The sequence below is a fragment of the Ceratosolen solmsi genome, unplaced genomic scaffold, assembly GCF_000503995.2.
Source record: "Ceratosolen solmsi marchali unplaced genomic scaffold, CerSol_1.0 scaffold13, whole genome shotgun sequence".
Classification (NCBI taxonomy): domain Eukaryota; kingdom Metazoa; phylum Arthropoda; class Insecta; order Hymenoptera; family Agaonidae; genus Ceratosolen; species Ceratosolen solmsi.
The window spans coordinates 9,349,376-9,362,760 of NW_011948418.1; the positions used below are offsets into that span (position 1 = coordinate 9,349,376).

A 13,385-nucleotide genomic window follows, 5' to 3' on the forward strand; every position below is an offset into this window, starting at 1 on the left:
GCTGCTCCCAGCCATGTCGAGATAACAAGGGAGGCAACAGAAAGAGTGCAAAAGTGCAAGAGTGCAAGAGTACGAGAGTACGAGAGTACGAGAGTACGAGAGTACGAGAGTACGAGAGAACGAGAGAACGAGAGCACGAGTGCGCGAGTGTACGAGAGAGATAGAGTGAGGTAGATAGGGAGTTGTGTGTGCGTGTGCGTAAGAGAGAGAGAGAGAGAGAGAGAGAGAGAGAGAGAGAGAGAGAGAGAGCGAGTGTGGTTGCGCGACGACCGAGGGGAGCGGGAGAGGAAAACAAGCAGGAACATGACGCGCGGACGACTGTCAACAGTTGTGAGTACCATTTGGAGTATTGGCACAAGGAATGTTAAATAGAGGGGATGTCTGGGAGCGATTGTTGACGTTGGGCTCGAGGAGTTCCGTGCATGACAGGTCGACCAAGGCCGAGATATCTCATGGCCTATTTTATTGTCGGTCGCGAGCTTAAAACTTGCCCGCCCGAGGTCTCTAACCTTTTCCTTCTTCCTCTCGGCGTCGTACATATGGCGTTTACTTTACTTTCTTATTTATAAATTGCCGAGGAGGTGCGCGTTTGAGTTGGTCGGGAGATTAATCGCAAGATGGGTGATTAATTCCAGAAAGGATGACCAAATCTGCTGTTGAATCGTTCTGATTTACCTCGGCCGTAGCGAATGTGTAAGTGCATAGTGTGCATCATCCAGTGCAAGCTTAGATCGATCGATCGAGCTTTGTCATAACTTTTTTCACTGTTATTCCAATGATTTTCTCCGCGTAGGATGGACTATTTCTCAGCTGAGATTCCTTCGGTTCTCCTTTCCATGCATTGCCTAACGAATGCTCTGCTTGGAGTTACGGATGCTACAATACAAGCCTATGGGTTGATTATAAATTTTTACCAAAAATGAACGAGTGCCATTAGCATTAATTAATCGCATGTTTATATCGTTACCTCGCATTAAGCACCGAGGCTTGAATACGTCATTTATTGTATAACTGAGTCATTCATTATTGAAAAAAGAAATCTTAAATTAAAGTCATTAAAATTATTTAAATTAAGAAACAGCTGTATTAGCACAGGTTTAATTGTTATTACGCATTGGCATTAATTTGTTATTATTCGTATAATCGTTGTGATTTCATAAATTTGATATATAATTGAAAAAGTTTTCGGATACAAAATGAGCTTTACACGGACGAGCTCTCTATTTGCTTTTATACATTGCTTGTAAATATCTTTTATATTTAACTGAAAGAATTGCAGGATAATTTATATGACAAGTTCCATCAAAATCACTTATTTAATAAAAGAGCTCTTTGCCTCAACGTCGCAATAAGTCAATTATTGTAGAGAATTCTCATTCAAGATTAATTAAAAATTACAATAATAATTTACAATTTTTAAACAAATTACCATGATTTCTTTACCATTTATAAGGATTATAAATATTATGGAATTAAAAGTAAAACTTGTCGAGTCTTTATTATTTATACATATGCGTGTCTGCTATCATTGCTTACGAGATGTATCCATTGACACTTGATATTTTTAATATATTATATGGTGATTATAATTATAATCGATGATTCACGATCTCTCCATTATTGTTCGATTTAAACAAATTTACAGTTTCATTAAACTCAAACAAAGACAATAACCGTTAAATAATAAAATCTTTCTTCGATACTTAATATTTGAATCCTAATAATATGTCTCGTGTGCCGTAAACCTCTTATTAAACCAAATGTTTCTCTACAATTAATTATATTATAATTGCTTGAATATCCGCTAATTAAGATAATTTATTCAATGTTTATAGAAGCTGCTGCTTAATCAAAGATACCAGAAAAGAGATTAATCACAAAACGGCATGCGTACAAGTTTGGATATTACCAACTCTAGCGTGGAATGAACGAGGAAGAATTATTAAAACGGTCTGCTGCAGAACGGGATAGAATATTCAGCTGCTATGACCGTGGTAGGGAGAATGGCGCAGAAATTGATCCTTGGGAGGATCCTGCCTACGAGGTCTATCATACCACGGATAGATATGGATTCATACAGTGGGTTATGTTTAACATTGCTTCTATAATTTTGTAATATAGCGATGCGCAATATGTACATTACATATTAGATAATGCAATGGGCATCCATAATCAAAGATTACCCCTCCATTTGCTTATGTTCTAGTGATAAGCGGTTACCACAGAAAATGGATCAGAATGAAATTAAACTTCATCATGTTGAGATGGAGAGGGTAAAAAAGTGGGATAAAATGAATAAGCATTGGGATACGACTGCAACAAAGGAAAAATTGAGACGTAGAATTTATAAGGGCATACCCGATAGGTTTAGAGGTGAAATTTGGATTCGTCTCTTAGGTATTACAAAGTTAAAACATGAAAAAGTGGGAAAGTACGAGGAGATGTTATCTCTTGCCCGTCAGTGGTCTACCGAGATTAGACAAATTGATGCCGATGTGGCTAGACAATATAGGGATCACATTAATTATAGGTAATGAAGAAACGTATTAACAAAGTTCTCTTTACTTAAATTGAATAATTGTATGTGAAAATGTACGGATGTAGGGCTTGGTTATCGGTAATTTCTAATTATCATAATTTGCTGTTATTTCAGGGAAAGGTATAGTCTCAAACAGAGATCCATGTTCTATGTCTTGGCAGCTTATAGTATGTATAATATGGAAGTTGGATATTGCCAAGGCATGTCTGTATTGGCGGGACTACTCTTGTTGTACATGGACGAGGAAGAAGCATTTTGGGGATTATCCGTTTTACTCGCCGATAAGAAATACAGTATGCATGGTAAGCTTATTAGAACTCACAAACACAAATAGACTTTATACCCGTGTAGAAAAAGTTCTTAATTCGGACTTAATACCGTAAGAATTTCAAGTATTATAGTATTTTATTTTTATAGGATTTTACGTAGATGGTTTTCCGAAGCTGAATCGCTTCATAGAACACCATGACAAAATAATGACCAAGTTCCTTCCAAAATTGAAACGTAAACTGGATAAGTGCGGCTGTGACTCTATACTTTACGCATTAAAGTGGTTTTTCGTTGTATTTCAAGAAAGAGTAAGTTTCAAGACTTTCCTTCGATCCACTATTGAATAACTACCTTTAGAACCCTTGTCAATATCAATAACTTTGTGTATTATTATTATTATTATTATTATTATTATTATTATTATTATTATTATTATTATTATTATTATTATCATTATTATTATTATTATTATTATTACTATTATTACTATTACAATTATTATTATTATTATTATTATTATTATTTCAATCATGATTATTTAAACGGTGACAAATATTTCATAAATCTTAAATATTTTTCATTACTTATGTTTAATACTTTTATTTTTAATAGACACCAGTAAGTCTCGGTCTACGTATATGGGATATATTTCTCTTAGAAGGCGATCGGATATTATCCGCAATCGCATACACGGTGATGAAAATGCATAAGCGTCAGTTGATGACAATGGAGAGCCTCGATGAGTTTTGCAATTATCTGCAAATAAAGCTCGAAAAGGACTTTGGATATGACGATGATACGGTCATCAACACCGTGGAGCGCAGCATAGACGAGTTGAAGCGTTCCAAGCTCGACTATCCAGGTCCGCCATTGCCACACGAGATTCCGCGACAGCCCTTTGGCACCTTCAAGGAGCCCACATTCACGAGCAAGGTAATTTAGCAATAATGGCATTATTATTTCAATAATCCCGTCTGCTGATTGGGAGTAAAATCAGAAGCGAGTAGTGTAAGTTTATTAAATTTTATTTATCGAGATGAAGTTTAATCGCGATATTATTGGCATGCTTCATGACGTATGTCATATCTTCAATTATGAGGTAGATATATTGTAATTGTAAACATTTGTAATAAGATAACAAGATAACAACGTGACATAGATCAAAGTCGTTGGTAATTGTATTTAAGTGGGAGCTAACACGCGATAAAGATAATTAATTGAATGAGACACTCCTAGGATTTTTCAGATCAAAGTTATTGTTTAATATCATTTGTTGGTATATTTTAAAGCTCAGGCGTTTCGTTGCTTAAAAGTTATATTAGAATACGAACGATTAAAATCAAGCATTTTAAAGTTTATGTTCTTTTGGAATTCTAAAATAAAAAGTTAATCTATAATTTTGTCAAATGATGGAAAAAAAAATTTAATGATTATTATATATATATATATATATATATATATATATATATATATAAAATTTTAATATTTAAAAGAATTTTTTTTTTTTTGGTTTTTAATGAAATAATAATAGAAATAGATATCAAACAAACAAATACCAAATTTTATTTTGCACATAATTTTTATTTCACATGCTAATGTGAAATATTTAAATATAATTCTCTTTTGTATTACTAATTTTTAATTTTTGCCATTTCAATTTATATTCATACGACGTTTATTAACATAAATTAGCTAAGCTCAAATATACCGTCCCAAATACATGAAATATTTGCTGTAAATGTCATGTAACAAATAATTTCGTTAAAGATAGTTCGAAAGACATCGATGCCTTAATATAATAAGCGATCACTTTATGTATTTGCCGATGTGATCGAGATGATGAGAATACGAGAATGCTTAAAAATCCAAATAATGTCTAATTATTTAATAATGTCATTATTTTGTTTATTCTAATGTCGGTCATTTACATGTTTATTCTAAATTAGATAATCCAAGTAATTAGCTTTGGAGAGAAAAAAAATTCTGTTGCTTCCATAATGACATAACTATTTAAATATTTAAAAACTTTGGAAATAGATAAATATATTATAATAAAGAAGAAGGAAAAAAGAAGAATTCCAAACTATAACCGATAAATAATAATTTTCACCTCATAATAAATTTATAGATCATCGATTACTTTCACACTCAATTGCACAATTTTATCGTTATCTTATAAAATCTTATAAAAACTTTCTTCGATCACTCATAAATACTTAAATATTAAATTAATAAAATTGAATTCCAAGAACAGATAGTGAAGATTTGTACCTATACTTTCCCTATCGTGTTTTAAAATTTAATTTACAAAACATAATGCTAATAATTTCATACCGTGCAATAGTGAAGCGTAACTTTATATTTATTGTATGGATATGCAGCGAAATAATAATAACAATTAACTCAAGCATTGTCAAGACTTAATAAATATATAGACGTCAATAATACAAAATACGGATTATATGTTAATGCTCATTAATTTTGCTAGTCAATGTATCGTTGGAGATGTATTATATTATATTCATAATTATTTGTCAAAAGCAGCAACATTTTGTAACAAATGCGCGCTCTTTTAGATGTAAAGAACTTCAATTCAATTTGGTTTTTAAGAAGTTTTATTCGTGTATAAAATATTGTTTATTGAAATATTATTATTATATTATTATATTTTGTGAAAATTACAAAATAACATTTTCAATATTATTGCAACAAAATGGGTATATGATTATACGTATTAAGAATTCGTTGAAGTTAAAAATACAGCAGAGCATGAGCAATATTTCTCTTAATACGTATAAAAAATTCTTGTCTTAAAGTATTTACAAATACTATCGTTACGTGGCACTGACATATTAACTGCTGAAAGCATCGATAAGATTATAATAATAAATTTGATGAGTTTGTGACAGGTATAAAGTTCGTAATGAAGTATTTAAGTATCGGTATGTAAGTACGGATGTAAAATATAATTTATACGATGTAAAGAAAATTTTTTAACGAACGTGAGATTTACCGATGTAGGACGGTCATTTATACAACCATTCAAATGCCAAAATCTTAATCAGAAGAGCTTACGTTTCTTTATTATCGTCAACATTTACCAAGAAGAACGATCGACAAATCATGATATTCAATTAATCAGTTGCATTAAAAATGAGAATATTTGAAATGAACGAACTGACAGTTGGATGGACTGTTCTTACTCGAGTTATTGCTTACTCAATTGTTGTCGCAATCTATGCTAGAGAGTAATGATGAATCTCACCCTCCTCCTACTCTCCCCGTGGGCGCTGTAAACGATTGCTAATTTGATTGTTTTGGTTTTGCTTGTACACGAATCAGGTGGGAAGAAGGGCGGACGAGTTCAGTGAGGCCCAGCAGCTGATGCGCGAGTCCGTGGTTCAACGACGTCAGACGGTTGTGATAGAAGAGGAGAGCCGCGAGAGTAGCGCGACTCCAACCGAAATGGCGATGGCGAACAATTGCGGCGCCAATAGCAGCCTCGGTGGTGAGTCACTACTCCTGGACAATGACCACGAATGCGAAAAATACACAACTGACTTTGGCACGACTAGTTCCACTATTACCACCGTTACCGCTACCACTACTATCGGAGCCACTAGCATTAGCACTACTACTGCTACTGCTACTGCTACTGCTACTGCTACTGCTACTGCAACTACTATTACCACTAACGCTACCACTACCACTACCGCTACCACTACAACTTTTATTACTACCCCTACTAGTACTGCTAATAATCCCGATAACATGAATGGCAAGGACATAGTACGTGACAATAGTCTTATCGACTCCAACATAAATGTTATACTCATCTATAACACGCGACTATGAAGAGTGATGGCTTGAAACTTTTCTTCTGTTCCCTTCGTTTCATTATACTATACTTTCATTTGTACGCCACATAGCCAAGCTCCGAGGCTTTATTTATATTATCGTCAGTTTCTCTATGCGAAGAATCTTATTGTATTTGATGATGTACGAAAATTTACGGCCATTTATAGTTTCTCGTTTCTTTCGAGGATTATCTATGCCTTTCAAAGCTGGGCACGTTAATGCATGAAATGATTACTTAATTTGAGTTTCAAGCATCGACTAGCGTCGCGTGTACCAAGTACATATTATTTTATTTTTTATTTTCTTCAATTCATCTGCCTATTCTTGTCGTTGTATTATAAATCCAATCGTGATAAATACCTCGTGACATTATCTGAATTTTAATACTGTGTGATTTCATAAGTATCTTGAGAACGAACGACTTATGCATTTAAATTTGATCAGCAATACGTGTGATGTGATGTCTAATCTATATAATCTGATTGGATGGACGACTCATAATGGGTTTCAAGCATACCACATCCTTATTGAAAAAGATGGACTATAATTCTATTTTTCTATCAATTATTCAACATTTATTATAGTCGCTTGCGAGTATAAATTGTGGTGTACAGTGAGATCGGGCCAATATTCGCAAAAGATTTATGCATGAATATGTTTCGTTTAGAAGGTACTGGATAAAGACGTTTGGTCATACGTAGTTTAAATTGACTTACAAAGGTGATTAGCGTGGCCATCTCTAACTCGTTTGCAATAAGATAAATATATCTATTTTTAGATACGTATTTGCTTATCTACATCTTATATTTTTAATTATCTACTATTTAAAACGTAAATGTTACTCAATAATTTTCTATTTTTTAAACAGCAATGTAATGAAAGAATTGATATTTAGTGCCTTTTGAACGTACGATATAAGTACGAAGTGACGCTGTTTTTTTTTTTTTTTTTTTTTTAAACGTAGAAACGTATTTTGTGAAGTCGATTAGTAGTTATTTATAACAAATCCTCGCATATTTATTATAAAAAGAAAAAAAAAAGCCATAAATAGAAAAAAAAAATGTTTACTTTTTTTTTTTTTTACTTTTCTTCCTTAGTTTAAATTCGTTAATTTTTCATACAGAAAAATGTTTATTTTATTTTGAGAAAAGTCATTGTAATATGTATGTTTTCCTGAAATTGATTTGTATATTTCCATACCATATTATATACATATTACATCATAGATAATGTAATAAATTATTTAGCATAGACAAGTATCGACAATTTTTCCAATAAAAATATACACTATCTAATATATAAATAGTAAGAGGCTGTGAAATTGAAATTTTCTCGACGAACAAATGATGCATGAATAATGAAAGTATTTCGATGTTCACGAATATTATTTTGCAATTTTCAAAATGCCCTTACTTAATAAATTGCAGTTGTGGATGCACATTAAATTTGTAAAATTATTAACTCACGACATTTACTCAAACTATTACCACGGAAACATTGTAAAAAATGTAAATGATGGATTTTGAATATTGTAAAATAATTTTTGAAAATAAACAAAACATATCTGTTAATACAACCTTACCATTTGTAAAATAACTTTTACACACCCTTAAATATATTGATTTTTTTTTTTTTTTTTTTTTTTTTTTTTTTTTTTTTTTTTTTTTTTTTTTTTTTATACTAACACTTGCTAATAATTTATTTATATTCTCTCGTTTTTCTTTACAAAGATCGAATTTGCTTTCTTCCTTGATGCATGGCGTGTGAAATAAAACTTTCTGTCGGTCGGGGTCAGGCATGATTATTTAACAAGTTCTTTTTGATTTACTATTTGTAAATACATCAATATTTTTAAGCCTCTTAATCGTTATCGTATAATTAACAACGTCATATAAGGTTTTATTGATTGTATATATTTCATTTTGTTATTTACTATTCTATAAACATTATACTTATTAATCAGAATTTGAAAGCGCTATTGGCTTACAGACGAATTTTTAAAAATTCTGCACATACATTTAACCAGATTGATATATTCGGTTGATCATGACGCGATAAATATTTTATATTTCTTATACGAATTATAAGCAAAATGTCATCGCCAGAAAATATTTGAAACGGTCCATTTAATTTAAATACTTATAAAATGTATGTAGTTATAGTTAATTGTATCGGGACAATTTTACACAGAAAAATTAGATTCTTTTCTTTCATTTTAGCATGCGATAACAATGTTAATGCATAACGTTCAAATGGATTAAAGTAAAAAAAAAAAAAAAGAGAAATTAATTTTTGTAGTTAACATTCATCACATATTTAATATCTTTTGAATGACCGATGTGTAATGCTGAAATGTTGTATTATTAAATAAAATTAGCAACTAAAAATTCGTATTAAAAATAAAATCTTAAATTTTTAAGTTTCCGTTACTTCACAATGACGTTGTCAATGCGTCTAATTTTAACTATTAAAGTATTATTATTATTATTGCTGATGTTGTTGTTGTTGTTGTTGTTGTTGTTTTTGTCGTTGTTAATCTACAATTTTACAACATATTATATATATATATATATATATATATATATATATATATAAAAAGAAAGTATTAGAGCAATTAATATTTAATACAAATTGAACGTAATAAAGGTGATTATTGAGAAATAGCTTGATAATTTATAAATGTAGTATTATGAAGCTTAAAGTCTTAGGTCTTGAACATTATTTTAAAATTTTCTCACTTGTCAAAGTTAAGTAGTTTAATATAAACATAAGACTAAATAAGTAATGACATCAATCAAAAGGCAATAATATTTTTTTAATAATTGTATCAGTAATAGTCATGAACGTGAGGCTTAATATAAATTTTAAGATTTATTATTTTACGCATGTTTGTTTACAATTATTTATTATATATTTGATTTGTATAGTCAGTTTTGTAAAACTTGTGTATATGCTGTACTGTAAGTAATATTTGTTATTAGAATATAGAGTGCATTGTGTAGTGAACTAAAATGGAATAAGTTTGTATGTGAGTATAAAATATTGTTAAAGCTTTAAAGTACTATGATTTTTAGTACCGTGAAATGTAATGTTCTCCTACTAATAAAGCTAAAAAGTTTGTATTGAACTGTTGTTTGTATGTTGCACCCAGTTGACAATAAACACAGTAATAATTTTCATCCAAATAATGCTTGTGCTTCTCTTGGCTTAATATTGTTGAATTATTAATATAAATGTTACATAATTTTATATTACGTTTCTTAATTTATTTCTTAGTTATATTTATATCGTGTATCATATATCATATTTTTTCACGCATATTTATTTATCAATAAGAAACAATAAGTACATCGCTATATCATTGTTCACCTTATTATTTCCATCGTTGGCTATAATCGTATGATAGACATATTATACATTCGACATTACGCGTTTCTCTCTCTCTTATTTTTTTTTAATTTTTTTTTTATTTTTTATTTTCATTTTTGATTTATTTATTTCTCGATCAATATTCTTATATAAAATTGCGGCGTGCATATAAATTTTCACTAATTAATTCGCGTGGAGTGGCCATTAGAAGAGAAGCGCGATGCGATATATAATGATTAAAGCTGCTCCCGACGTCCATATTCTTTAGAAGAAGAAAAAAAGAAAAAGAAAAAAAAGAAGCCAAAAGCCTATTAAAATAAAACCTGAAATCCGATTTGAATTTGCCAATAATATCGCGGGAGGAGCGACAAAGGCGCGCCAAGATACGACTGAGGAGAGCTTCGAGAGACTCGTCGTCGGTGAATAGTCGGAGCGTCAACGACGAGACGCACGTATGCATACAGACGCGGGTACCTTTTACGGGGGCGGGAAGGAGGAGGGACGAGTGTGACGAGGCATGAACCGATAGCGTGTGCTGGTGTGTGCAGGAAGCAAGTTCTCGTTCGACCCGAGTCTGGCCGACGGCTGCTGCGCCTCGCCCCACGGCTCGCGGCGCTCCCTCGCCGACACGTCCGTCACCTCGACGGCCGACCTCTCGGTGTTCAGCTCGGCTACGCGCAGCCAGGCCCTCGACAACAGCCTCGACACCCAGTCGAACGTGAGCGTCGGCAGCTCGGGGAGCGGCGGCCTCCCAACGCCCCGGGCCTCATCCCATCAGCCGAGCCCCGACATCGTGCGCATTTACGTGCCCTACGGATTGCCGCCCGGACCTACCTACAAGGACGAGCTCCCGAGGACGCTACCACGCTCCCTCGAAACCAACAAGATCAGGATCAAGGTCGACCCCGATCAGACGCCCATCGTTGAGAGCCTGAAACCTTTTGTCCTCGAGAGCCCGGAGCTCGAGCTCGAGCTCGACCTCAAGTAGCCCATTTACGTTTTTGCGCTTCCGTATTTATAGTATATCTTCCTCTTTATGGGATGCTGTGGCAGCTTCGGTGTCATTGATTTTACACTGCTGCGCCCATCACCTGCGGATATGAAAATCATCCGAATGACGGTGATGTCGGCGTCATGGATTTGACAGGAGCTTTGTCGATTGCTTTTGGGTTGTAGCGAGCGATTTTTCGATCTTCGTTACTCGTGATAGGCATCGGGTATTTATTGGCCCATTCTACACCATCCCGATGAACATCCATCGACTCAAGCTCTTCCCTACTTTGTCCAGGAGATGATGATCGAGTTTTTTTTTTCCGACGACTCTTTAGCACGAGATACGCAATTATAATTGTAAATGCAGATTAATAACGAGATCCGATCCATGACGCAACCTTGAAAACATTGTCGCCCCCCCCTCCACTCCCCCCACACACTCTCCCCACACCATCCCTCCATCCCTCCATCACTCTTTTATTACATAATTTATCATTCTCATATCTAACTCAATCTAAATTTTCAAATCGAATTAAATAATTTACTTTCGAATGGTTACTTTTACTACTATCGCTATTACTATCGCTACCACCACCACCACTACTACAAGTATTTTTCTTATTCCAAATAAAAATAGTACAACGTAATATGATTCAATTTTAGTAAAATAATAGTCTTATTAATCACGAAATATTAAAGTTCAGTTGGATTTGATCAATAAAGCATTTCGAAATAATATCGAGATGAATGAATTTGTTCTTATTAATTCAATTGTTGACGATGATTCTTTATAATCATCGCTTCCAAGCTATAATTTACTACAGTAAATCATATTATACGGAAATGTAATTTATTTTCGTATCTTGTGGAATTCCAAGAAGTTTAATAGTTTTTTATTTACAATTATATTTATATTACAATATAATGATAATATTGAATTGATTTACAATTGACGGGTATTATATGAATAATTTTACATTAGCGTAATCAGAAAGATATTATCTTCCAATGACTAATTTTACCGTGTTAATTATTTCATTAATTAAGCGAAATGAAGTTATTTAATTGTTTATTTATTTTTCACGTATGTCTAAACGTCCGAATTTACTTTACTTATCTAGTTAAAAAAAAGAAAGAAAGAAAGAATGATTCAATACACATCTAAAATTGAATATTTTAGTAATTAAAACAAAACAAAACAAAAAAATAATAATAATAATAAAATAAAAAAAGGAGAAAACTTAAATATGTAAAAACATGTAATATTTTTAAAGGCAATAAATAATTATAAGTTTTTTTATACATTCTTGGTTGTAGTTTCGTTGAAAATTTTTACGGATAATTCAAGAAAATTTTATGAGGTACGATTAAAACAAACAAACTAATTATTAATTCAAATATTAGTCGTTTAATTTTTATGAACTATGCGACCTGTATGATTGATAATAATTATTTTTATAATAAAATTCCATGAAATGTACGATGTAATAAAGGTATATGTAAGAAAATATTAATTGTCAAAATTATAAAATGCTGACGAAATTACCAATGACAAATTTAAAATATACGATTACGTTAATCATAAATAATTTTAGAAAAAATGTTTCCAAAAATATTACATGTAAGCTTTAAAAAAATAATATTTCATTAAAAAAAAAAAAAAAGCAAAAGAGGGTATATAGTACTGTAAAACAGGCATGGGCTTTATAATATATGAGTACATCATAAAGCAATTTGATTTTATCAATAAAATCAAAAGTTAAGGTATATTTAAATAAATTGTGTAAAAAAATTTCTTATTAAATTCTTATTAAAAACAGTTTTTATGTACATATTATGACTATTTACTTTTCCAATGTAATTCAATTTTTTTCAATCACGCAATGTGATATAAATTTTCAAATGATAAATTGTATCAATTAATAGATCTAATTTTATCGATTGAGAATGTCAAAATATTCAATATCAAAGTTTAAGAGTCTCAACATATTGAGTATAATTAATGAAATTTAACCAAGAATTGAAAATATTATTATAGTCTAAATATAATTTCTTTTGTATTTCTATTGACTAAATTATAAAAGCAATATATATATATATATATATATATATATATATATATATATAACAAAAGAGAAAAAAAAATGGAACGATGGAACTATATCGGCAAACATTTAAACTTGTTTAAATTAATTTTGTTTAAATATTTTTCTTCTATTAGCATTGTGAAGATTATATATCGATTATAATCAGTATAGTAATTAATTATTTTTGCTTATTTGTATTTTCTTCTCTTCACAGTAACCGACAATTTTTCAAAAGTCATCTTTCATAACAAATTGGAATGGGCATTTAA

At 31.4% G+C, this 13,385-nt stretch overlaps 1 protein-coding gene across 1 annotated transcript; it reads left to right on the forward strand.

Moving 5' to 3' along the window:
* The first annotated feature begins 262 nt into the window (after window positions 1-262).
* RN-tre (USP6 N-terminal like RN-tre) lies at window positions 263-11,368 on the forward strand. Its single transcript, XM_011497157.1, has 8 exons — window positions 263-330; window positions 1,836-2,079; window positions 2,207-2,530; window positions 2,654-2,841; window positions 2,957-3,117; window positions 3,422-3,742; window positions 6,152-6,317; window positions 10,585-11,368. Exons 2-8 carry the CDS (start codon window positions 1,925-1,927, stop codon window positions 11,022-11,024), a joined length of 1,755 nt encoding a protein of 584 aa, XP_011495459.1. The 5' UTR covers window positions 263-330; window positions 1,836-1,924; the 3' UTR covers window positions 11,025-11,368.
* Window positions 11,369-13,385: the final 2,017 nt, after the last annotated feature.

What these genes read in the sequence shown, in the direction of transcription:
- RN-tre (XM_011497157.1), top strand. Translation starts at nt 1,925, where the DNA reads ATGAACGAGGAAGAATTATTAAAACGGTCTGCTGCAGAACGGGATAGA. An exon ending in AGGGATCACATTAATTATAG is followed by an intron (nt 2,531 to 2,653) that starts GTAATGAAGAAA and finishes CTGTTATTTCAG; the next exon opens with GGAAAGGTATAGTCTCAAAC. An exon ending in AGCCCACATTCACGAGCAAG is followed by an intron (nt 3,743 to 6,151) that starts GTAATTTAGCAA and finishes TACACGAATCAG; the next exon opens with GTGGGAAGAAGGGCGGACGA.